Here is a 25,762-nt window from a genome sequence, read left to right on the forward strand (position 1 = left end):
TGCCTGAACCCAGGAGGCGGAGGTTGCGGTCAGCCGAGATCGCGCCATTGCACTCCAGCCTGGGTAACAAGAGCGAAACTCTGTCTCAAAAAAAAAAAAAAAAAAAAAGAGAGAGAATATTATATTAATGTAAAATGCTATCTATCTCCAAAGAAATCAAACTTCCAGACTGTGTGTAAGGTATGACAGAACTTTTTGTGAAAGTGATATTTACATATAATATGCAGTAAAATCTGTAGCTCTTTCTGCATGATAATGCTATGGTTTTTAATTTTCTTGTGTGTTTTTTTGTCCTTCTCCTATAATAAATGTGCTATTTGTATAATTATAAAACTAAGTAACAACTCAGAAAAATAAGAGAAAATTGTCATTGTTTTACTTATCCGTGATTCCTGGACAAAAACCTCACAAATAGCATCTTGAAATGTGACTGTAAATGTTTGGTGACAAAATTAAACCACAAATAAATGACCCTAGATTAAGGGATGGTTGAAGTAAAACATACCTGTTACATACATGTATAAGTCTGGTCACTATGAAATTGCAGTGGAATAAATGGTATATTTCAACAGATTTTAATTCTAGAACATTAATCATGCAATCAGGGTCAAGCCCTGTCAAGTTTATATATAGTTATACAGTTAACCCCATGCCACAGTACAAGGATAAGTAAATGCAACACTTACAAATACAAGTCGTGCAGCATGAGTGACCTCTTTCAGAGTCTAAACCAGCAGCCAGGTTTGTGTTTTTCATGCAGAAGTTTAATTGTAATTGTTGGCATTATGCTCTACTTTGAGCATGAAGTTGGGAAATTCTTTTAGTTTGCAGATAGTTTGAAGAGGCCATGTGTTATAGTGGAAAGATGAGGACTAGCAAGCTGTGTGACCTTGGACAGGTCACTCCCTTCCACTGAGTCTCTGTTTCCTCACTTTTAAAGAATAGAACTAGCATTCCTCTTAGGTGCCTTCCTGGTTTGGAATATGAAGGGAACTATAGTTCCACCAACTCAATGACATTGAACCACTTTCTATCAGTACCATGGTCTTTACCTCAAAATTATGCATAGGAACTGAGACTTCTTTAAGTTATTCAAATACCCAGGAGAAAATTCAATTTAATACAAGAAACTTGTCCCATGGAAGTCAGTGTTTTGAATTGTTCATCATCAGTATTAATGACTTCAGAATAATACAGTCTTTCACTATCCCAGCTCTCAAGATGCCTAAGTTCCAATTCAATCAACTGAAATGATTCATAATTTATAAAACAAAATGGTGTGATGACATCTACAAAGCTATAAAGAAATTTACTACGTCCAAAGTAAATGGCTTTAAATGAAAATTAGAAACTCAAACTCTTGATCAGCTTTAGGGGTGAATTATTTTCTAGAAAAAAATATACATTTCGCTTATCTCTAGTGCTATCTTTCTGAATTCAACAACCCTGTAAAAGCCTAATAACTGGGGGGTGGTGTGGGGATTCAAAAGGCTCTATTCTCTTCTCTGTTGTTATAGGTTTTGATTCTGCTGAAAAATGTTAATATTTTGTGTCAATGAATTTAGTCATAGAATCAAATTTTTGTAGATATGTTGACATTTAAACAACTATTAGAGAAATTGATGCTGAAAGTTATAAAAAGCAAATATTTCAAGAGTATCAGCAACAGTACTAATTTATTATTGACATGCCAGCTGTACTTACCTTAAGCTCTCCTTTATTTTTATATTAAAATTAATTCAGCTCTGTATTTCATTTTTGTAAACCACCTCAACTTTATTTGTTTAAGAGTTGGCAGAGAGGTGAAGGGTATAAATAAGTATACACAGAAACATTTTTGGAATAAAGCAATCCTTACCTGTTTTTCTCATGTATCTTCAAGATTTCATTTGTCTGTTGAAGAAGTTGCTTCTCTAGCTTGTAGGTTGATAATGAATTCTCCAGCAGCTGTATCTCCAGTCGAGAAGTTTGATTTAGTACCTTAAGATAAAAGATGAAAATATTTCAAACTTCAATCACAAATCAAAAAACTTTTTTCAATTTGTCTTTAAATAATATTTCTTTAAAAATAAGCAATGTTTTACATTTTACCAACTAATGTTTTATGTGCCTTTCAGATGTTATTTTGGTTTGAGATTGAGATTGTAATTGAACAAACGTTGAGATTTCAATGTTTGTGTCCTAAAATCCTAGGATATTCTCCTGTGATAGTTGCTTCATATATTTTATCCCCAATATCTGTAAGTGCAAGGTTAGTAGTAGTAAAAGGTCTTAGATATTTAGCTGGGCCTCATTATGACATGAGTCTGTGAGCTGTGCACCCAAATCTGTCACTCTCGAGGCAAAGAATGCATACTCCCGTCCTGACAGATGCCTTCAACTTGTGTCCATGCCCTGTTCCTGACTCTGTCTTGTCCCTCCCTCTCTCTCCTCCTTAAGGGAGGTATAAAATGCAAGAAAGAAGATAAGTTAATTTAAAAAAGCTCCTCACATGATTTGAAAATTTTTTAAACTGCCACATCTTTCTTAAAACTACTTATTTAAAAAAAACCTAGAAAAACCTCTGCCAGGTCAATATCAATGTAAAGTTCCTCTAAAAAATGATGCCATTAGAGTCTTCCTCCTTTTTTGTAGTGCCTCTAAATCTAGGATTATATCAGATGTGCACAGAAAGTCTTTTCAAAATATACGAACAGAGCCAGGTGTGGTGACTCATGCCTGTAATCCCAACACTTTGAGAGCCTGTAGCGGGTGGCTTGTTTGAGCTCAGGAGTTCAAGACCAGCCTGGGCAAAATGGCAAAAACCCATCTCTACAAAAACCTACAAAAGTTAGCTGGACATGATGGTGTATGCCTGTAGTCCCAGCTACTCGGGAGGCCGAGGAAAGAAGATCACTTGAGCCCGACAGGCAGAGATTGCAGTAAGCCATAATTACACCCACTGCCCTACAGCCTGGGCATCAGAGTGAGACCCTATCTCCAATATAATAATAAATAAAAAAAAATAAAAAACAAAATACACCTATAGGCCCTGGGCTGGACTTGGGCTACAGGAGCTTGCAAGGGCAAGGGATGTATTTGAAGGGAGCAAGGTAGGAACTAGGCTGAGGCGACAGAGGCAAATGTCTCACCTGCAAAATTTAAAGCAGTGCCAGAAAACTCAGTAATCAAGGTAAGTAATATTTTAATGCAACATTTAAAAAAAATTACAATTCATGCAAAAAATCCACATTGAACAGAATATCATTCTAAAATAAAGACAGGATCTGATTCTGCACACGTCTGACTTGATCTGACATGGTCTGACTTGCTTACCCTGTAGTCCTGGCCCTGCAAAGAATGAAACAGAAAGGCGAGCAGGGGACAGGACAGAGAATGGTGAGATGGAAAGATACAGCTTTCAACAATTAGATACATTATTGTCCAAGTAAGATTTTTATGTGTTTATTAAGTGACAATTTATAAAATAATGAAATAGGGAATGAAAGACTTATATGTTTTGGTGACATTCAGAAGAGTGGCTGGCACAGAGACAACACTCAATCTATTTGTTTATGAGGTACATTGTCTCAGTAAAGCAAGCATATCGCATGCAGTTAAATAAAATCTATTTTCTTTCTCATTCACCATACTCTTCGATCACACTTCCTGACATTCTCAGACACTAAAATTTTTAATTTCCTAAGGACAGTAAGTATTCTCCTCCATGTCCATTGACAACAAAATGGAACCATTCAAAATTGAAAATGAAGCTGCCCATATCGAAGTCTGTGGACCACTACAGTCTCCAGTTTGTCTTCCTGCTCCTACTTGCCCTACCCTCAAGTCCGTTTGTCACACAGCAACAAAAGAGATCTTTTTAAACACGTAAATCAGATCATACCATCTCCTTTGCGATGTGCTAGTGGCTTCTCCTTGCAATTAGAATAAATTCCAAAGTGCCCAGCCTGGCCTGAAGAGACCCACGTGATCAGAAGAATTCTGTTCACTTCTTTTGATGCTCCAACCACATAATATTCTTTCTGCCATCTTGACTAGCCAAATTTATTTCAATTTTGGAAGCTTTGTACCTGCAGTTTCCTCTGCTTGGCATGCCCACCCCTTCCCAGATGCATGGCTGATTTCTTCTCATTGTCTTAGAGAATCCCTTTCTGGCTACCTTCTTTAGAGTAACACCTTCCTCACCCTGCATCACATCACCTTATTTAATTTTCTTTACGGAATCATCACTTTCAAAAACTATCATGTCTGTTTACTCATTTCCTCTCCTTTTGTCCCTCCTAGGATGTCAGTTGCACAGAGGCAGAAAGGCTCATATGGAGTCCTCTAAGCCTCCAGACCTCGCCTGGGGTCCAGCAAACTGCAGTGCTCATAGCTGAGTTAGATGACATTCTGGGCAATGGACAATGAACTGTTTTTCAGGTTTGAGTCATGGTCACAGAAAGGGTAGCAGGGCCGACATGAATATCACGTTAGACTTCAATGATGACAGTCCAAATCTAGAGCAGCATCTGAATATGAGAGAAGGAAGGGGTCCAATATCAGAAGTCCAGGCTAAATGCCGATCTAAAGATCAGGGCAGATTCAAGCACAAATGCCAATCCCTCCGCTTCCTTCCCCATCACCTTGACCCTATGGCTGCTTTATTTCAACTCTCTCCACTGATGTATTAAACTGGGTCTGAAGTTCAAAAGTGGGCAACCAGGAGAATTGCATTGCAAACTATGATAAATTGACCACTTTCTTGCCATGCATCTATGGAACTCGGTGCTTAGCAATAATAGAAGTGTTCCATTAAAATGACAAAAGACATTTCCTTCTTAGCCTAAACACATTCCAAAAGCACATCTTTGGAGAAAAAAAGAAAGTGTTTTAAAAAAGAAGGAAAAGGAGTAAAGAGTTTGTGGAATATGCCCTTCAAAGAACAATTTCAAATACTAAATTTTTCAAAACATAAGAGTAAGAGAGACATAAAACCTGAAATTGAGGATGTATGAGATACAAAATGTTAGTTCTTTCTTTTTCTTAAAAAAAAAAAAAAGCAAACCTTTAAAAATAAAAATTATTAGTTTCCCAGAGAAAGTGAGCTGGAAAATTTCACCCAGCTCTCTTTAGTATATCCAAGAGTGCCTCTGATCCTTTACATTAATATTAATGCTAAAAGATAGAAATTGAGGTTGAAAGACAATCTCTCTCTCTCTCTCTCTCTCTCTCTCTCTCTCTCTCCCTCTCCCTCTCTTTTGAGACAGGGTCTCACTTTGTTGCCCAGGCTGGAGTGCAGCGGCATGATCACAGTCACCGCAGCCTTGACCTCTGGGGCTTCAGTGAGGTGTGCCAGCTAATTTTTTGTACTTTTTTTTTTTTTTTGTAAAGACAGGGTTCTGCTATGTTGCCTAGGCTGGTCTAGAACTCCCAAGTTCAAACAATCTGCCCATCTTAGCCTCCCAATCTGCTGGGATTACAGGTGTGAGCCACCATTCCTGGCCAAAAATCTCTTTCAACAGCTTATTACTTTAATATAGTCCTTGTTTGTAGGGTTGTGTTTCATTTTGCTTTAGTTATTTTTTTCAAAGAAAAATGTCTAATATGAAGTATGATGCCTTGGCAATTAATTCTTATAGAAGAATTAAGGCTGATACATGTAGAAGGAATGAGAGAGTTAGAAAATCACCATTTTGCAAAATGAGTAAAGTAATTTACTTGGTTAGTAATGGGCAATGTGACAAAGTGTTACCTTACAGGTTATCTGTTAATTTCCTAGGGAAAAATGAACTGTTGAGATGCAGTGATATGGAGGTTATGACCCTAACCAAGTTAAAGAACAGCATAACTAAGGGAGTGGCAATCCGGCATGTGTGTCTCCTGAAGAGATGCGATAGGAAGTGACCAGTAATTCCACAGAGCACCCCTGCCACAACATTCCACTCAACCTAAACAAGTCTTTAGACGCAACTTCTAGTTTAAGAAACTATAGGGGACTGAAGGGTCAACCAAAGGTCATAATAAAGAAATATTCAGACAAATGCAGATTGTGAGATGATTTACAAAATAATTAACCTAGTTTCTTAAGAATACCAAGGGAATTTTCAAGGAAAAAAAAGTGGAAGACTGCTCCAAATTTAAATGGACTATTAAATTGTGAAAAACGAAACTGCTATAAAAGTTTTAGTAGAAAAAATGAATGTAGAAATTTGACAATCTTAGGGGATTAATGTTCATCTTAGTTGTAATATATAATTAATATTATATAAATATTATATTTTTATTTATATTATATGTAAATATATTTTATTTCTAATAGTAATATCCTCATTTTATATATGTATATTTATAACATAATATAACCCTATATTATATTTATAATGTAATAACTACCTCATATGATTACAGAGTTTAATAGAAAATACTTATGTTACAGACACAGAATTGTGGGTAGAAATAACTCTCCTAATACAGCTAATGTTCAGTAGAGTCAGAATGCAATCTGGATAGTCTATCTCCAGAGTCTGAGTTGTTTCCCACGGCTTATCATGTAGCTGTAAATAAGTAGATTCCCTCTGGCTAAGAAAAGTATATTTTGTAGTTGCCAACAACTGCTACCAAAATGGTTTCTTTCAAGTCACCATGAGGTCCTCTGCTTGTTGTGGCTGATGGCATCCAACTCTCTCCCCCTGCCCCTGCCCACTAAATTAGCACCATGAGTAAAGAAGGTGTCCAAATTTCTTTTGCTTTTCAGAGTATGGAAGAAAAAAACCACTCAATGTTCTTAGTTATGTCAGACAGCTTTGCAGTAGACTGCTTCTGTTCAAAGTCTCATCAGCTATTTGTGGATATCTATTGCCATCAACACACAAGTCTCAGCATAGTACCCCAGGGCTTGGTGGCTTTGGCCTAAACCTGCAGAGATTAAGGGAACTTGAAGGACTGAAAATCAGTTAATGTAATTATTTCACAAGTATTTATTGAGAGCCTGTGTACCAGTTCTATTCTAAATCCTAATGACAGAGCAGTGAACAAGAACAAGACAGACAAATCCCTGCTTCTCTGGAATTTATATCTTAGTGCCTAAGTTGGTCAGATTTTTCTATAAAGGGCCAGATAGTAAACATCTTAGGCTTGGCAGGCCAAATAGTCTCTGGTATAACATTCAGCTCTGCCGTCTCAGTGAAACAGCAGCCATAGACAACGTATAAATGAATGCATGCACCTGTGTCCAATAAAACCTTATTTACAAAACAAGATGGCTAGTCAAATTTGACCTGTGGACCATAGGTTGCTGAGCCCTCTCCTAGTTGCTTATCAAACACTTTTCCTAAACTTTGTAAGATAATTAATTACAGGATATTTTCCTTAGATGACCCACTAGATAGTTTGTGTCATCATTTCAGTTATACCAAAATTAAAAGTTTCTTCAATTATTTCTTATCAAGGCAAAGAGATATAGCAGCTCAACTTGGGAGCTGCTCTTTGAGATTAATATGAGAAGAAAACTGTTTATGCCTAAAGATTCATGCTCATTGAACCAACTGTTCCTGAACTGCCTGACACACACACACACACACACACACACATACACACACACACACACAAATAAAGATAGGGTCTCTCTGTCAACCAACGTGGAGTGTAGTGGTGTGATCACAGCTCACTATAACCTTGAACTTTCTGGGCTCAAGGGATCCTCCAACCTCAGCCCCTTGAGTAACTAGGACTACAGGCACACATACCCATACCTGGGCTTTTTTTTTTTTTTTTAAGAGATGGGATCTCGCTATGTTGCCCAGGTTGGCCTCAGACTCCTGGGCTCAAGTCATTATTCCACTGGGTCTCCCAAAGTGCTGGGATTTTAGGTACAGGCCACTGTGCTTGGCTTGCCTTGCCTTATATTTCTAATTAGTGCTACTGAGGTCCAAACAGCAGATGTGATTATTTGGGATGTCTGAAAAGATGATTAAATGGGATTAAACATGCAGGAAATATATTAGGGGAAATGCCCATGAGGAAAAATTTGGAGAAAGCCAGAGGAGGTTTGGAGAGCCTTCAGACTGGGATGCCAGTCTAATTGCAGGAAGGAGAGGGAAGGAAGAAAAGTTGGATGGAAGTTTTATCCCTCAAGGCAGCTGTGCAACAGTTCCAGCAAGGCTGATGGAGAGGCCCGAGCCAAAGTCATGTGGACTCCTACAGCTTCCAGGAGAAGGTCTACATCTCCCTGCCACAATGAGTGGAAGTAACCACTGGAATTGTGGTCTCTGAACCAACACAGCAGTGGATTTCAGAGCACAGCAGTTGTTGAGCACTGGTCAATTATACTTTCCACAGTAGGGGCCTGGAAAGGTGCATCTTTAAAGCTATGAGGAAGGGCTCCACAGATAATTAATTTGATAGAAATTTAAGAAATGACTTAGAAGTATTTTGCCACATTAACTCTGACTCATGAAGGTAAAGTCCACTTTATTTGTTATATTCTAATAGGACCTATTAAATCATCTTACATCAAGGAAGCAACCAAAGGCTGGAGTGGTTGCTGTTGCCTGTAACCCCAGCACTTTGGGAGGCCAAGGCATGTGAATTGTTGAGATCAGCCTGAGCAACATAGCAAGACCTGGTCTCTACAAAAATAAAGTTAGCTGAGCATTGTGGCACGCACCCATAGTCCCAGCTATTCGTGAGGCTTGGGTGGAAGGATCACCTGAAACCAGGAGGTTAAGGCTGTAGTGAGCCCTGATCAGCCACTGCACTCCAGCCTGGGTGACAGAGTGAGACCCTATCTCAAAAAATAATAATAAATAATGAAAAAATAAACATAGGATGGTATATCATCTACCTTACGGCACTCATTATTGTTATTAAATAGCTAATATATGTAAAATTACTTAGAACTCAGCCAAGCACAGATTATTAGAGGTAAATTTTAATGCAATTTTTTTGGTTAGTTTCCCACAAAACCAAATTTCCCTGAAAAAGAAGTGAGAAATAGAATCATACTATAGGAAGTGACATGAATATTTCCTCAAACAAACCCCTTCATGTTGCACTCTTGGAAAGAGGAACTTGAAGGCAAAGCGATATTGGTACAAACCGATAACAGAGTAAGAGAAACACTGCAAGCCAGACTAAGGGGGAAGGAAAAGGCATGGTGGTAGTTTCTGATTCTTGCCACCACGGCCAGCAGGGTTATTCAAGTGTGGTCATTATTGGTATCTTTCCTGATCATGATACTTTTTTGAGCACAAGAGGATCTTAAAATGCCATTGTAGTGAACCTGTGGCTTTCCACATTTTGTTAAGTTGCAAATCTAGAATGTCAGCAGAGAACTAGAAAGCAGTAAATTAACTTATTCTATAATATCATCATGTGAAATCGAGGGCACTAAAATGTATTGGAAAGACATTGTCATGAGTTCTTGAAATAACTGGGGACCTGAAGTCAGGTTTAGAAAAAGCAACACTTACCAATGTGAAGCTAACTTAGATAAATACAGGAGGAAAACCATGAGAGCATTTCTGGATAGCACAGGAGGATCTATTGGTTTATAAATGCTTATTATACATGAATAGAGTATATGGAGGTTAAGGAATAATTCAGGATTACTTTTGTAAACTTGGCTTTGAATCAGGATTTGAGTTCATTTGAGTGGTTGTGTCTAAGCAGAACATGTTCTGCTGCAATAGTTCAAATAAGTAGCACAAAGGGTATACATTTACATATACAGGTTTGAAGCCTCACAGCTACAAATAGCATAGGCAATTGGAAGGCATTAAAATGAAAGTGAAAAAAAAAACACATAGGCTTAGCTTCTTAAGGAGGGGCATAATATGAGCCACTGTCTTCTTTTTCTACTTCCCTCTCATTGCTAGTTGTGATGGATTTGTGATTTTGGAAATGTTTTCTGGGTTTTAGCTATCTTAAAATTGTTCTCACTGTATCTAATAAACTTGCATTGGTCTTTAATAATAAGTTTTAGCTGCTTCATATAGGGAGTAGTTATTCTTTTTCTTTGAATTTTCTGTACTTTTTTTGGTAAAGTACACATCTTCTGACCTTAACAATAAAGAATAATTTATCTTTTAAAACCTTACATAGCTTGCAACTTAACAGTTTGGAGATTGACATGCTAACAATGGAATATTTTTTCCTCACAACTTAAATTCTTAGGTAGAAAGAAATAAAAAACAACCTAAGACTCAGTGTTTTAGGGGATAGAAAAATTAAACAAGACCCTACCATGTGTTTCATAAAAGTTATTGTAATAGAAATATATACAAATTTCAAATATGCAATTAAGTAGGATATATTGTGTATTTGTTTTTGAGCATACAAGTGTATTTTGTAGCAGAGGTTGACCATTCTGTTCTAATAATAAAAATAATAAATAACATAGTCACATTATTTATATCACAAGAAATCAATATGCATATATTATCAAACTTACTGTTGAAGAAGGAGACCCTTAATCACCTTTGGCCTTCTACATTGCATCTCAAAAGGAGAAGGTAGAAGTTAGCCAGAGGAGGGACTGGTTGGCTCTGCCAGCCCAGTAAAGTATAAGACCCCTACTGCTAACCACAATCCCATCTATAGATCACAGATATGGTATGAAGGAATCTTTCTGAAGGCATTATTTTTACTTAAACAGGATCAAACCCTCACCAGAACAGGTTCAAACCCCCACCTGAGTCACATATCCCACACCTACTTCATGGATCAAGACCCTTTCACATGTAATTTCTAGAGTTGTAAACCTTTAAAAGGACAGGGACATTGTTTGTTAAAGTGAGCTCAGCTGTTGGCGACTATGCCTCCACTGCTCCCAGTCAAATAAATCACCCCATCCTTCCCAGTTCGGTGTTTGGGAGGTTGTATGGCTTTTCCTGCTTTACTGTGACAATGAATGATGAACGTTTTGTAATTTTCAGAGACAGTATGTAGTTCTGCCCATCCCCCATGTTTATCTGATGCTGATATGCACCAAAAAGTATTTCCCAAAGCTCATGTGAATCATTGCTCCAATGTAGTCAACACTTAAGTTCTTATTCAATTAGTCAATTATTACTACTACTAATCAAGGAGGATAGAAAAGAAAATAAATAAGTACCCTGGAGTTTGATTCTCAGATTGTATACACTAGCTGTATGAAGGTGAGAAGTCACTCAAACTAGTGATTTCTAGCTAAAACATCTATCTTCTCTAAGTAATTTACATGAAAATCATTTGTGCAGGGGAAGTTGCATAATATAAAAGGCTTTATCTGTATCAATTATCATTGCTATTTTTCTTAAAATACCAACCTATCTGTGATGCCAATAACACAAATGAAATAAAATAGAAATAAGGTTGCACCTTATTCTTGAATGTATATATTTCAGCTTTCATGCCAGAAATCAACTATGTTGGGATAAAATCATCCCTTGGGTTTTGGAATGGTAACTGGAATAATGATTTTTGTAGCTAAAAGGGGACTAAGAGACAATAAAAAATGATAGTTGTCAAAATGATAGTTGTCAAAAACGGTATTTGCTATTTAGCAGTAAACGGTGATGGTGTGTTTGTGACACTGGTGATTGAAGGGCATCCATGGTTTTTACTGATTGTACTCAAATAAGTACATCATTGTCCCTAATAGAGAGACATATGTAAATACACACACATTCTTGATAAGTTCATTTGGCATTTTCCTTTCTATCTGCTGAATGTACAAACCATCTGCAGGTAACCTTATGGCTACAGCATTACCGAAGACAAAGCAAAACAGGTCAAAAATGCACAACAAAGACAACAATCTGCCCCAAATGGTTATTTTGTTTGACACATATCATATCACAGTTGGTAGCTGCAGAGCTTATTTGAATTTAGACATTGATGAGGTCCTTTGCTGGCCCTGTTTTTGCAAACACCTACAAAGCTAAATATACCAACCCTCATTAGATCAAAAGAAACACGCACAGCATGTCAGGCAGTCATTGTTGTTATTACCAATAAACAAAAATGCATGTTTCCCTCATCACAGTGCTGAAATGTGCTCTGTGTTTATGAAGCAAGCTACAGAAAAAAAAAAAAAAAAAAAAAAAAAAAAAAAAAAAAAAAAAAAAAAAGCCTCCTGGCTGAATCTGTGGACTCTGGCCTTGGGGATGTACCTGGGTCTCAACATCTGTCAGCTTTCTGGTCTGCTCTGCAGTCTGAGACAGGAGGCTGGTTCCTATCTCCAGCATGGTAGCCGTGTGGTTCTGAACTGCGTTCTGCTGTATCTGGGCCATCTCCGACCTCATATTTTCCACAATGTAATTCTCAAGCTGTAAGAGATAAAGGACAAAACATATTACATTATAATCAAAGCCTCCCAGTTGGAGCATGCAATACTTACAATGACAAAACAAGACACAGCTGGCAAATCAGCCATCTGGCAGGGATCCTCTGCATATCTGTGAGTTGGAGAAATGGGAGCAGAGCACACAGGAATCCAGTTGTCAACAAATTCCTAATATACTGATACATATATTTATAATAACCATAATCATAATGATAATTTGCACTTGGATCATGCTTTCCCAAGGCTGACATTATCTATTTAGTCTTCATAGCAAAGATATATCACAGTCAGCTTTCTTGTTATGTTTATTTTATAGATGAAGAAATAGAATCAGAGAGGGCCAGTGATGAACCCAAGTTGCCCAGCAAGAATGCAGCAAAATTCACATAACAATTTAAATCTAATTTTTGGTGCTCTGGTTTTTTCATTACACCATACCGACCACTTATCTCAGAAAACTTCAGCCTCCCGCTTCCATTTTTGTAATGATAAATAAAAGACCACACTGCTTTGGGGGAATGGGATGAGGAGTGGGAGAAAGGATGATTCCCAAAACACAAACCTTTAAAGGAATATTAAAATATAAGCAATGATGTGTGAAATGAGCTGCAAAGCCTGAGAGCTGGCTATAATCATTCTCCACGCTCCTTTGCAAGCTCAAAAATAGGCACTGAAAGTACAGCTCATAAGCAGTATTTGCCCTTATTGCTTTTGGTAATATTTAGTCCTTTACAGTGCCCTCTTAGAGAACCCTATAGTGCTAAAATAAACGGTGCCACAGGGACTATGGAGAATTGCTAAGTGACTTATTGTAAGGGAGCCTGTTAGGAACTTGGGAGAATAAAGCTGAACATACGTATTACTTGAAAAAATACAAAAGAAACCTGCATCTCCCTGTCAGCGCACTTAATTCCTCCACCACTGTGCGATGAGATGACTACATTTTATTACTCAATTACGCATATAGGGAAATTGCATCCCAGAGAAGTCAGGTCCAAGGCCACACACCACAAAAACAGCCAGACTTGGACATGAGCACTGAAGGCCTTAACTCTCATACTAGCACTTTCAACCACTCGATAGCCCTGCCAAGTCGTGCTTCATAAGCCAGGTTCCAAATCATTAACAGCTACGTGATTTTTTACTGATTTAGTGAACCATAATACATCCACTATTTTATAATCCATTGTAACATTATTATCATGTAAGGAATATAGTCTAAATGTAAATTCCCCTTTGTAAAGCTTTGGCAGTTCACTTGCTAACATCATCCCTTGCTCATTTCTATTTAGCAAACACAAATCTGTCCCAAGCTAACAAAAATGAGTTTCAATCAAACTCATATTATTATTAATAAATTTCAAATTTGTTCTTGGTCAATATAAGAATTCTCCTTCATTCTTTTTTATACATAAGAGGGGGGAAAGTGCAATCTATAAAAGTTTATTATAAAACATACAAAATAGATGAGAATAAATCGCTGAAAATTATCAAAATGTAAGTTCTGTAGGCCAAATCTTGGCTTTATTTCAATTGAACTAACATATTTAAACAACAAAGGATGGCTAGAGAAAAAGAAGTAGGACAGGGTAATAAATGTCTGTCATTTTGGACATCCTATATTCCATTTTTCCTAATGTCATTCCTTAACTTTCTTTTGGGAAATTATCTTTTTGCCCTTCAGAACAAATATTTCAGTTGGAGTTGTCCCACCCTAGCATCAGGAATGAATACAGGTTCAAACCTGGCAAGACAGAATGTTCTGCTCTTACTGTGTAGGTGTGAATTGTTCAAGAATGGAAAGACATCACAAGCAAGGCCATTAAGTCTCAGTTCTGGAATTTCATCAAACTAGTTTACAAAATAACTTTCTTTTCCTCTGTAGTTAATAAGCTGTTGACATATGCCCTATACAGGTGATGCCCCATTTTGCCACCACAAAACCAGAGTCAGCCCAAGAATGAAGCCGACCCAGAAAGATAGATGATAGATAGGGAGATAACTAGATAGGCAGACAGACAGACAGGTAAATAGGTAGGTAGGTAGGTAAGTAGAATATAGATATATAGATAGATAGATAGATAGATAGATAGATAGATAGATAGATCTATGCAAATACATAGATACATGGATGCATAGATAGATAGATGTGGATTCATGTGATACCTTTTGAGCACCTAGACCCAGCTATATTTTTAGCTAGTTTCACCCTTGGACGTTCAGTTGTAAGTTGCATGGTCTAGCAATCTCCCACTGAGCAGCCAACTTTTTTTTCCCTTCAATCACATTGATTTGGGTTTTTAATACTTATAACCAAGGTTTTTGATTATTAAATTTGATCAGTGTTTAGCAGAAGAAGCTTCAGGCAGAGAAATATTAACAATATGTTCCTTACTTTTCCAGGGAATTGAGGATTATATATGAATGTATGCATCTTCGGAAATGGCAGATAAGTGTCCATTATGAAGATAATAGCTGTCATTTATAGCTGACAGTTATCAATTGCCTATTATGCAACAGGTACTGAGCTACATGTTTTTCTTTTGTAATCACACTTGAACATCATAACAATTTTATGTTTTATAGACGAAACTATTGAGACTCAGAAACCCCCAAACAACTTGCTCAAGAACAAGCAAGAACCAAGAACTCAACCCGCAACTCCAAAACTCGTGTTGTTAGCCTCTAATCTATTTAGCCTAGCACTGCTTCATTACACTATGCAATTTACTATATGCTCTTAAAGCTCGAGTGTTCATCAAAACTACATGGGGAGAATTTTAAAATGCAGATGGAAGCACAACATACCAGAAACCTTTAAGGGCATATACTGGGAAACTGTTTACTTTATAAAGCTTTCCAGTGTAATTATTATTCAGGTAAAGAATGAGTGCATCTCAAAGTGTGGTCTAAAGAACAACTGCCAGGATGAGACCTGGCTGTGAACAGTCAGCCATGAAATTAGGAGTTTTCACCAGGATATAAATTATCTATGTCACTAAACATACTGTTTAGTTCACCTGATGCATATACACACACAGACACACAGACACAGACACACAGACACACACACACACACACACACACACACACAGAGACAAGACTTTCTCAGTGAAGAAAGTGATGCTCTATTTTGCAATCTGGTGCAAACTTCTTACCATGTTTCCAAAATGACAGCCATGCCCTTGAGTAACACTGATTTAAACCATCAAATTTACTTTGAAGTATCAGATTCCCTGCTTACCAAGAAATCTGGGTTTCTACGCAAATTTCCCTCCTGAGAGTTCACTAATCAGTGAACTCCAATACAAGATCTACTTGATAATTATACATCAATGTCTTATGCAGTTGGTTAGCAGGAGTCTGTTCCCAGAGTTTGACTTGCTCCAGGTGTAACAACAATCATGTACCCTAGTCTTCACAGGGGAGGACATCCTCAGCAGAGGTGGCTACATCAAGGTTCAGCCTTTGTATCAACTGGTGACCACTCTGTACTATTGTGCTTTTTTTAAGCTATAAAACTTAACACCAGCAAAGCAAAATAACAATTTTATACTAGCATTCATCACAACCATAAAGAGCCTCTCAGTTCTGCTGACTATGTTGTAGAAATAAAGTAAGTCTCCAACCTATACTAAAATGCTCATTTAGGCAGCCATGATGAGTAGCATGACTATAGCTCTAGTTAATTATTATTTAATGAAATGAGGCTGCTTTCTCCAAGAGTAACTGCCTTTTAATGAAAAATCTAATGGCACACTTAAGTAGCAAGAGCCATATGTAGTTGATTTAAAGGCTGAGACAGGAGGCAGAAGTCAAATATACAATGTGTGATTAATAAGGAGGATTGCTTTCATCTTATCTCTAAGCATTCCTCTGTAGATGTATAACTGAAATCCATCTTGATGTGCCATAGTAGCCAGGTTCAGAAAAGATTTGTAACAAATTTGATTGCCTTCATATATTCCCTACTGGCTTTAAATACACTCACAGAAAATGACAGTCACTTCAAGGTTCAATATTTTATAAACATTTAAGATGTGGATTTTCAGCTTAGAAGTTGCTGACCATAGAGCTAATGAGTTATAATGTAGGAGTCTCTCAACCTGAATCATAAATTATTTGATTATATTTCCATGCCAGAGTTTTGTAAATTATTGGCCAAAATACTAGGAAGAGGATTGTAGAATGTGATTAGAAATGAAATGACAAACAGTAAGTGATGAACTTCAAGCAAAAAAAAGTTGCCTTTGTAAAGTGATTTCATATTTGTAGTGTTTTGTACACATTGTCTGACTTGATCCTTATACAAAACTTACAAGGAGAGAATGGATTCCATTTTACAGTTTAAAAAAACAGAGGCCTTCAATGACTTCATAGAAATCAATGAAAAGACAGACATGAAAGAAAAGTCTCAACTCTATCTTCTGATGTTCTACTAGCCTCAGAGTTGTGGGAAGCATTCTGTTATTGGACTGGTTGACTGGATGGTTGACTGATTAAATGACTGATAATTTTAATTTTAGTCAGTTATTGCATATTCATTATTATAACATATACAATATTATATTATAATACTTATTCCTTTGAGAAAAACATGCATCATTAGAGGGTGATTACTTTCACTTGGCTTCACTGTAGTGGAGACCAATTTAATTTGAGGTGAGATGAGAAGCCCTAGGGCCAGGTATGTGGAAAGTTTACTTTGCCAGTACTTTTAAGAGAAGAGAATCAAAAGTCCTTTCATTAGTTCTTACCTTTTTTTCTTAGCAACATAAATTTATTTTGTTCTGCTCATTCTATTTCTTGCCAACCATTGTAAAATACAACAAAGGGAATAACAATAATGCACAAAGCCTCTACAAAGGCTATATATGTATCAGCTTTTACAAATATACAGTTCATTGAATCTTTAGAACAATCCAGGTACTGTAAGTATCATTTTCCTTATTTCACTGATGTCTCAACAGAGGCTCAGGGGAGTTAAGTAAATTGCCTAAGATCACGGAGTGGGTTGGTTGCAGAGCTGGGATGTTGCTTTGAGGCTAGATTGCCCAGTAGATTGTGCTCCATTCTGAAGGAAAGTCATTCACCAAACACAAGCTTGTTGCTATCAATATTAAAAACAAATTCTGATAACAAGCAATATTCATGCACGAAATGTGTAAAATGAAAGTGCAGAAATGATGAGGTGAAATTTGTTCAAAGATTGATCATTTTTAAACTTTTTGATTTATACATTTGCATATTGATTGATGGCTATAATGTCTGGGAATTGTTACCCAGGGTGATAAAGCAAATAGTCAATCATATGAAAACTCTTAGTGTTAGGTAGGCAAAGAAAACATAATTTTGAGAAGGTAATATAATCAGCCATTTGTAGTTCTCCTAAATCACATGCCCCTGTCTTTTGCCCAATGACCAGGGGAGAATTGATGCCTTCATTCTTCATTATGAGAGAGAATTTTGGGAGAGCTTTTACTAGAATCTCAAAACCCTTAGGGCTTCAGGTTCATGAGAACCAAAATCTATGTGGGATTATGACATGTCTTGTATGTGAAATGCATTCTGTATCACTTCACTCCTAGACCACTTCAAGGGATATCTTAAACCAGAGCATATCTTAAAGCACAAAGAATATAATTTCTCCATGTAATTCTTAAGAAAATAACATTTTAAACCCTATAAAATTAACAAAGGCATTGTACACTTATAATATGGTGCAGATTAAATGGACCCTCACTGGATGTTGGTGCATATGGTATTACTCAGTTACGGCAAAACAACCATGAAATAAAGCAAACGGGTAAATATGGGAAAGCAATAAAAAGGTAAAGCAATGCAAAAAATGCCTTAAATGTTGATGCTTTTATCTAATCTCATTGTTCCATAAATCAGTGGCGCTATCGAAAATGCAACTATATCTAGGTTTATGGCCTTATAAAAAAGGATGGCTGAAGCCAAATATATTATTTTCAGGGATTTCTATTATTAGATCTCCCAATATACTGTTTCTTTTATGAAATTGAAAAGTATAATTGTCTGTTTAGACAATAGATCTATTCGGCTAACATTTGAAATGGTTTCTGTACTGGTATACATGCCGTGGATCCCATTTCTCATTTTGATATCTAAAGGAATATTTACTATTTATAGAAGAAAGAAAACCATTAGTACAAGAGAGCTGAAAGAGACATTAAATATTATGAGCTCCAAGGAGCTCGTTTTATAGACGTGGTGACTGTGGTTCAGAGAGGTTATAGAAAGCAAGGTGAAACAGCTAATCAATGTCAGATGTCAGGTCGTGGCCCCTTGGTGTGTGGGAAACCCAGGCTCTCATCAGTAAGCTGAGCCAACAATGGCTGTCGGTATCTTTGACCTGCCCCACATTTCTTTTCCAACTCCCTGGTTCCTGCTACTTGCTTTGCCTTTGCTGACTCCTGATTTGAATCTCCCCTTTCTCCAATTCACACTCTATCCATTTTACGGGTCTTGACTTTCTTTGCTGGACTCTGTTCTTGCTTCCTAGCATTGATACCCCTCAGCTAGCTACCCCCTGGTTATTAAGCCTCAGCAATGCCTTGATTTATTTTTCTTCACATGCATCACCTCAAAAAGTCAAAAAACAAAACCAAATTCTAAAATTAGTTCAGGCTTATCACCCCCTGCGTCAGTTCAGTTTAATCTTAGCATATATGTGGTAAGTGTGTGCTGTGTACTAAGCCTGGTACCAAATGCTACAAAGAGTTGAGTCTAGTAGGAAATAGAAACATGTGAATGAATCATTTCAATAGAGTTGGTGAATGGAGTCTGCCTCTAACTATGTTTCTTTCTGTAAATATTCTTTCTGTTAATAGGAAGATGCTCTCAGATACTGATATTAATAATGTGAGTGGATGTTTGTTACTTGGCCTCCAAAGGAGAAGTAGCAATATCATGTTGAGGCATATGTAGAAGCTATCAAGGGCACCCCAGAAAATCCCATAGGAAAAAATTATCCTGCAATTGCTTTTTTTGGTAATGACTCTTGTGGAATCACATTTTTGTGGCTGCTGAAAATTTCCAAAGTCATTTACATTGCCCCCAGAGTTGGGCCAGGACCCAGGAAAGTCATTCTCTCTTTGTATAAGCAAATGTCTCCTGTGCCAAAACACATTTTACTAACCTGGCACCTCTCTTCTACACCTACCTTCTCACACTGGTAAAATGTCACAGTCATGAAATCTCAAGCATATTTATATGCCTGCTTAATTTTTCCCTTTACCTTTTTAAAAAATAACATGGCATACAAAAAGCACATTCATCCAGGAATTAGGACATCTGGATTTTAATCCAAGTACTATCATTGATTTACTCCACGAATTTGGGGAAATTACTTAAGCAATTTGGGTTTAAGTTCTCCATCTATGAAATAAAGGGCTGGATTCGATCATTTCTAACGACACATAACTCTCAAACTTCTTGATTTAAAACTTCCTTTATAAAGTACTGGAGTATATAAGGTTTGAATTTTAATTTATTATAGAAAATTGAAATATGAATGTATATATCTATAAAATACAGCATACATATCCTTAATGGCAGTAAAGAAACAATGATATTAGAAACAATAGCAAAGCTCTGGACTGGATCATGTTTCTAGAGCAGGTGTATCTGCTTGAAGATAAAGAGCTAGAGTCTGTATCGCTTAAGCCCCAGGCACCATTCTGTCCCAAATATATTCCTTGTCTTTCTCCAACACACTTGGCTTTCTGCCTGTGATTTTTATCTCAATGAATGACACCATTATCACCTATCTGTTCATCCAAGGCACAGGAAATCACCTTGATTATTCTTTTCTTTCCTTTTCTACATTAAATCCATACCAGATTTTGTTTTGTTGTTGCTACTTTCTCTCTCTTTCTCTCCCTCCCTCCCTCCTTTTCTTCTCTCTCTCTCTCTCTCTCTCTCTCTCTCTCTCTCTATCTATCTCTATCTCTCTCTCTCTCTCTCTCTCTCTCTCTCTCTCATGAGACAGAGTATCATTTTGTCACCCAGGCTGGAGTGCAGTGGGGTGATTTCAGTTCGCTGCAACCTTCACCACTCGGGTTCAAGTGATTTCCTGCCTTGGCCCCCCGAGTAGCTGGGATTACAGGTGTGTGCCACCACGCCCAGCTAATTTTTGTATTTTTAGTAGAGACATGGTTTTGCCAAGCTGGCCAGGCTGGTCTCCAACTCCTGACCTCAGGTGATCCACCCACCTTAACCTCGCAAAGTGCTGGAATTACACGCATAAGCCACCACACTCGGCCCGCTGCTATCTCTTGAAGGCTGCCTAGGTTCATCCCTCTCCCACTACCCTCTCTCCCTACCAAAATTGCAATCACTGACAAAGGTCAGACTCTCATCATTTTTCTTCTGGATTTGTTAATGGCCCCGTAACTGGTCTCCTGACTCCAGACTTGCTTCCTCCAATCCATCATCCATGGCATAGCCAGCAGGATCAATCTAAAGCACGAATTTGGCTTTGCTATGTCACTGTTCAAACTCCTTAAGTAGCTTCTACTACCTGCAGATAATGTCACAGTACTGTAATCAGCATAGATGATTCTTGACAATCTGGACTCTACCTCTCCCACTCTACCTATACTTTCTGCTTCAAACACACCAAATGACCACAGTATTTTCATTTCATTAAGCACATACTCTTTTTGCCTCATGTCTTTCCGTATGACTTTGCTCCAACTTAAATACTTCTTTCCCCCCTCATTCTCTCATTTCTTGGGCTAGGTCCTATTTTTCAAAACTCAGTCTCAATACCATTTAGATAAGTAAGTTAATGCATAAATGAATTTGTGTATAAAAATACTGAGTCTCCCATTGTGACCTTATCCTAGTTACACTTGTTTCTCTAAGTAAGAAATATCATATTAGCAATTATCAGTTTTAAATGGGAAAGGAACCAGCACAAATGATGTAAAAGTACATAGATCTGAAGACAAATATCCTAACTTCATGGACCACAAAACCCCATCTTGTCTTACTGAGTCTTTCTACTTTGCTGTTCCCAGGCATCTCTATTATGAGTCATTGTTTAAATAAAGTAAAATCAATGAAACACATTAAAAAGTAACCATGTCTTAATCATTGTTCCATACAAAAAAGCAAAAGAAGTAAAACTGAATCCTATTCATTGAGACTGCTTATGGTACCAATGTCCTGCCTCCCTTTCTGCCTGCCTGATGGTTAGAATAAAGGAAGGAACCAATCCTCTCAATGAGGGAGTCAAATATGTCTTTCCAAAGGCAGTCCCAAATCAATATAGAAGAAAGGGCATACATTTCTTCTAACTCCCTTAACATAAAAAAAAAAGGCTTTATGACCATGACACTGCATTCCCGATTAGGCAACAGAGTGAGAACTTATATCTGAAAAAAATATAGCCTGGAAAAATTGAGGACTTGGGGATAAGAAAGGACTCTGGGAAGACTTTGACAGCATACAAGGAGCTGTGCTTGCTTAGGCAAGATGACTCTCCTGCCTACCTCCTGAAATGTGTTTCTTGGGAAATCAACATATAAATCAGTCAGAAACAAGAGCGTGCCATTGATGCCATACCATATACATAGCATAGGGGCATCAGACTTTTAATATGAGATTCATGGAGACAGCAAAGACAGATAATATCTGTGCACTTTACCATATTTTCAGACACAGTAAGCATAAAGTTTATCCATTTAATAACATATATAAGAACACAGGTTGTATGTACATATATACATATATACACACAAATAAATTTGCACAATTATGCTCTTGTACACACATATTTTCCATATTCCCAACCTACATGTATTCCCAACCTACATACTTTGTAGTTACGTTCATTTAATTAGTTTATTTTGTTAAAGATCCATTTAAAATAACCAATGCATCACTCATCTTTGAATGAAGTGTATTTGACGTAAACTTTAATCACTTTAGATAACGTCCATTAATCTGTCATGGACAGCTCCAGTATTCTGCCTAACAACCCAGAAATCCTTTTCCCAAATTCTAAATTTATCCTTAGATGACAGAAGAATGGAAGAATTACAAAGTGACTTGGTATGCATTGTTTTTATAACAATAAGAAGGATCATTTTTTAACTAAACAAGATAGTGTTTCAAACAAAATGGCAAATATGTCTCCCTTTACTGTAATGTTTTTTAGTTCCTTGCTTATCTGAAATGCGATTTAACCCCCTGCATGCTACACGAAATACATTCAGGTTCACTTAAAAAGAGAAAGCTTTGACATTTGAACTACAGACCACCCCAGCAGCTAGTAGCTTGTCAGGGATTGATGGGGTAAAAGGCTCTCCACCGGATAATTCTTCTAAGAAACATCTTCTGCAAACCACATTTGTTTCCCCTTTGACAAATGACAGTGATGCAAACACATAGCTTATAATGATGACCTTTTTAAGGAAACTCTTCTGCATTAAATGAAACATTACAGGTCAGATCATGAAATTTAAATAGTCAGCAGATGATACACTCAGGAACAGAAGTTTGAAAGCCTTAATCATAGAATTTGTAGATTTTTCAGGAATACCATGACAAGGTAGAAAATTGCCTTTATTGTACTCTGGTATTTTGTATAAAATTGCAGGTATTAACACTTACAATCAAACCTCATTCAACAAAACGTCTTCATTATTCAACACTCTGACTTTTTAGGCTCTTATTACCCTTTTATTTACGCTACATCTTTTCTTGCTTGCAATAAAGCTGCTTTGTTTGTCATCTTTCTCTTCTGAAATATATTCTTTGTAGTTTTCTAAAACTAATTTTCTTTCATCTGCTTAAACAAAGCAAAATAAATGTTAAAAGTGTGTGTGTGTGTATGTGTGTGTGTGTGTTTCTCCCACAATATGAGATTACTCAATGGAACATATAATAATTTGTACAGGAATAAAACTGTCAATGTCATTGTATAATAAACATTCCAAAGCATTATGTGTGAGGTCCAACTAATTTCTTCTGAATAATACTTGCTGAGCAGTTCTTATTTAAATTACCCTTGGTCCAAGTACTGGAAGAATTATTAGGATAGAAATAGTCATTCAAAGCATAAGAAAGGGATAATGATTGCTGACATCTTATAAATGAAATACAATCCCTATTTTTTTTTTTCACTTTGATCAAAGCACTACAGACAGTGGGCATTGTTTCATCTTTCACAAAGGCCATTTTGGTGCCCTGGTGATGTTTGCTACATCCCAAGTGCTATTGGATGAGAGCCCAAATTAGCATTACAATGAACTGGCTTCTCTGAGAATTAACCATACGCCACAAGAGAAGGAAATGAAGCATGAGTAACTGTGAAAATACCTGCTCTCATTACTACACGTATTGCCAGAGGAATTTTGTAAAAGTCAGTTTTAAAGACTCATTAATCTAGTTTTGGCAGCTGTAGATCACTTCCCAGTGTTCCTCATGATTTAGTCCCCATCCCCAACAAGCTGGGAGCACTGGATACTTTATATATTCATTAACTGAAAGAAGCCTGAACTAATTTATTGAAAGGTCTAAATCTTGAGTGTTTATGATCATCAAACGTGGATAATAGAAACCAGAAATCTTCCTACTTAACAGACATCACACTTTGACATATTTGTTTTGGAAGTTTTCATTTTTAATAAGAAATAAATTACTACATAAAAAACCAAGGTGCCTCCTATCCCATAATCAGAATTAACCTTTATTCTCAAGTTGATTTGGCCTTTTACTTTGTAGGTATATATTCAAAATAACATACTGTCTAATACATTTTCAAGATGTACAAAAATGTTACCTTATTGCATGATTTCATTTGTTGATTTTTAAATCAGTTTTATGTTTTTGAGACTTAGATATATTAACAGTATTATTTTACTATGAATTACAGGACTGAGTTAAGTTTAGTAATTCTAACTGCTAATAAAACATTCTCATATTCCAAGGCCTGACTTACTCTGAAGAGAAGAGTACACTGTCTTTCAGATTCCTGTTACCCTGAGTTCTAGCACAAACACAAGAAGGAACAAATTGTTTCTCAGACTCTCACAAAGCCCCCAGGGTCTCTTCTCTAAGGAGCTGAAGGAAAGCTGTATAATGAATCTTCCCCTATTTAAATACGATATCTCAAGAATCCTAATGAATAATTTTTATCTTTGGCAAATAGTTATTTCCCAGAGAGAGCAATTAGAGGGTTGAGAAAGAAAGGAAACATGTTACCAGAACTAAAAATTGATTCTATAGTTTTTCTCAAACATAAATTACTACATTAAGAGTTTAAAATAACCATGACCTCAATTATAAAGACAGCCCTCCCAACTTCCTAGGCAGCATTCCATTGAATAGACTAGATAGTCTAGATTTTAAGGTACAAAGTGTCTTAAACATACCAGCTTTCTATGGCTTACAAACAAACAAACAAACAAAAAACAAAAAAAAAAAAAACCCTTTCTTTTCAGTATAATATACAGCATACAAAATGATATATTTAACATGTTCTCAGTTATGGTAAGTATATTCAGACATACATTTGTATGTATTTGAAAAAGAAAAGAAACACTGAATTGTGAACAGTGCCTATCTCTGGCTGATGGGAATACAGGTGAATTTTATTTTCTTCTTGAAATGATTTTGTTGGTTTTCTCCTTTCTTCAGAAAATGATAATTTAATTTTATATCCAGAAACAAAATAAAGAACTAGAGAAAGAAAGAAATGTGCCTGGAATGCATTCATTCTTAGTAGGAAACTTACAAACATCTGGCAGAGTTTAGTAGTGGCCTGGTTGGAGCAATTCTGGAAAATTCTGCTGCCCTTCCTAGACATTCCCCACTGGCTCAGCCGGTTTCCCTCCTCTACTCTTGCTCCCCTACCTGCCACCCCTCAAGACGTCAAGAAAACAAACAAATAACAAAGAAACAAAAGAGCCAAAACAGCTGCGAGTAGGTCTTTACCAAGGGGAAAGGGCTGTATGCAAAGCCTGTAACGATAGCCATTGTTTCTTGAGAATTTCTTGTGGATCAGTCAATGAGGTAAGGTCTTGAGGTACTTCCTTTAATTATTTCTCACAGCAGCCCTTTGAAATAGGTATGGTTACCATCTCAAACAATGAGGTGGCAGAAGTTATGAGAAGTTCAGTAACATGATTAGGACTACAGAGCCCAAATGTTGGAGTCGATATTCAGACTCACATCTCTTTGATGCCCAGGTCACTCTCTCTCCACTTTAATCAGTTCCATGTCCTTGGTTAGGGCAAGAATTCTAAACAGGAATTTTGCTGCCCAAATTCATCCAGCTGAAGTGTTTGGTTTGACTAGCACATTATTTAAAAAATATGATTTCAAGTCTTTAACAAGAGCATGTAATCTCTAGTTATCCACAGCCCATACCTCTCTTGGATATAAAACTTCTGGTCCTTTTAGCTAATTAAAATCAGT

The 25,762-nt window shown here is 36.8% G+C and overlaps 1 protein-coding gene across 5 annotated transcripts in view; it reads right to left on the bottom strand.

Moving 5' to 3' along the window:
• The window catches only part of ANGPT1 (angiopoietin 1), a 431,361-nt gene that overhangs the window by 273,397 nt on the left and 132,202 nt on the right, over nt 1–25,762 (bottom strand). For all 5 annotated transcript variants that reach the window (XM_074387042.1, XM_074387043.1, XM_074387041.1 and 2 more), the window contains exons 2-3: nt 12,135–12,290; nt 1,859–1,980 (exon numbers count right to left, since the gene is read on the bottom strand). In XM_074387042.1, coding sequence (XP_074243143.1) covers nt 1,859–1,980; nt 12,135–12,290 — 278 coding nt within the window. The remainder of the gene's footprint in view (nt 1–1,858; nt 1,981–12,134; nt 12,291–25,762) is intronic.

The sequence above is a fragment of the Saimiri boliviensis genome, chromosome 15 (genome assembly GCF_048565385.1).
Source record: "Saimiri boliviensis isolate mSaiBol1 chromosome 15, mSaiBol1.pri, whole genome shotgun sequence".
Lineage (NCBI taxonomy): Eukaryota > Metazoa > Chordata > Mammalia > Primates > Cebidae > Saimiri > Saimiri boliviensis.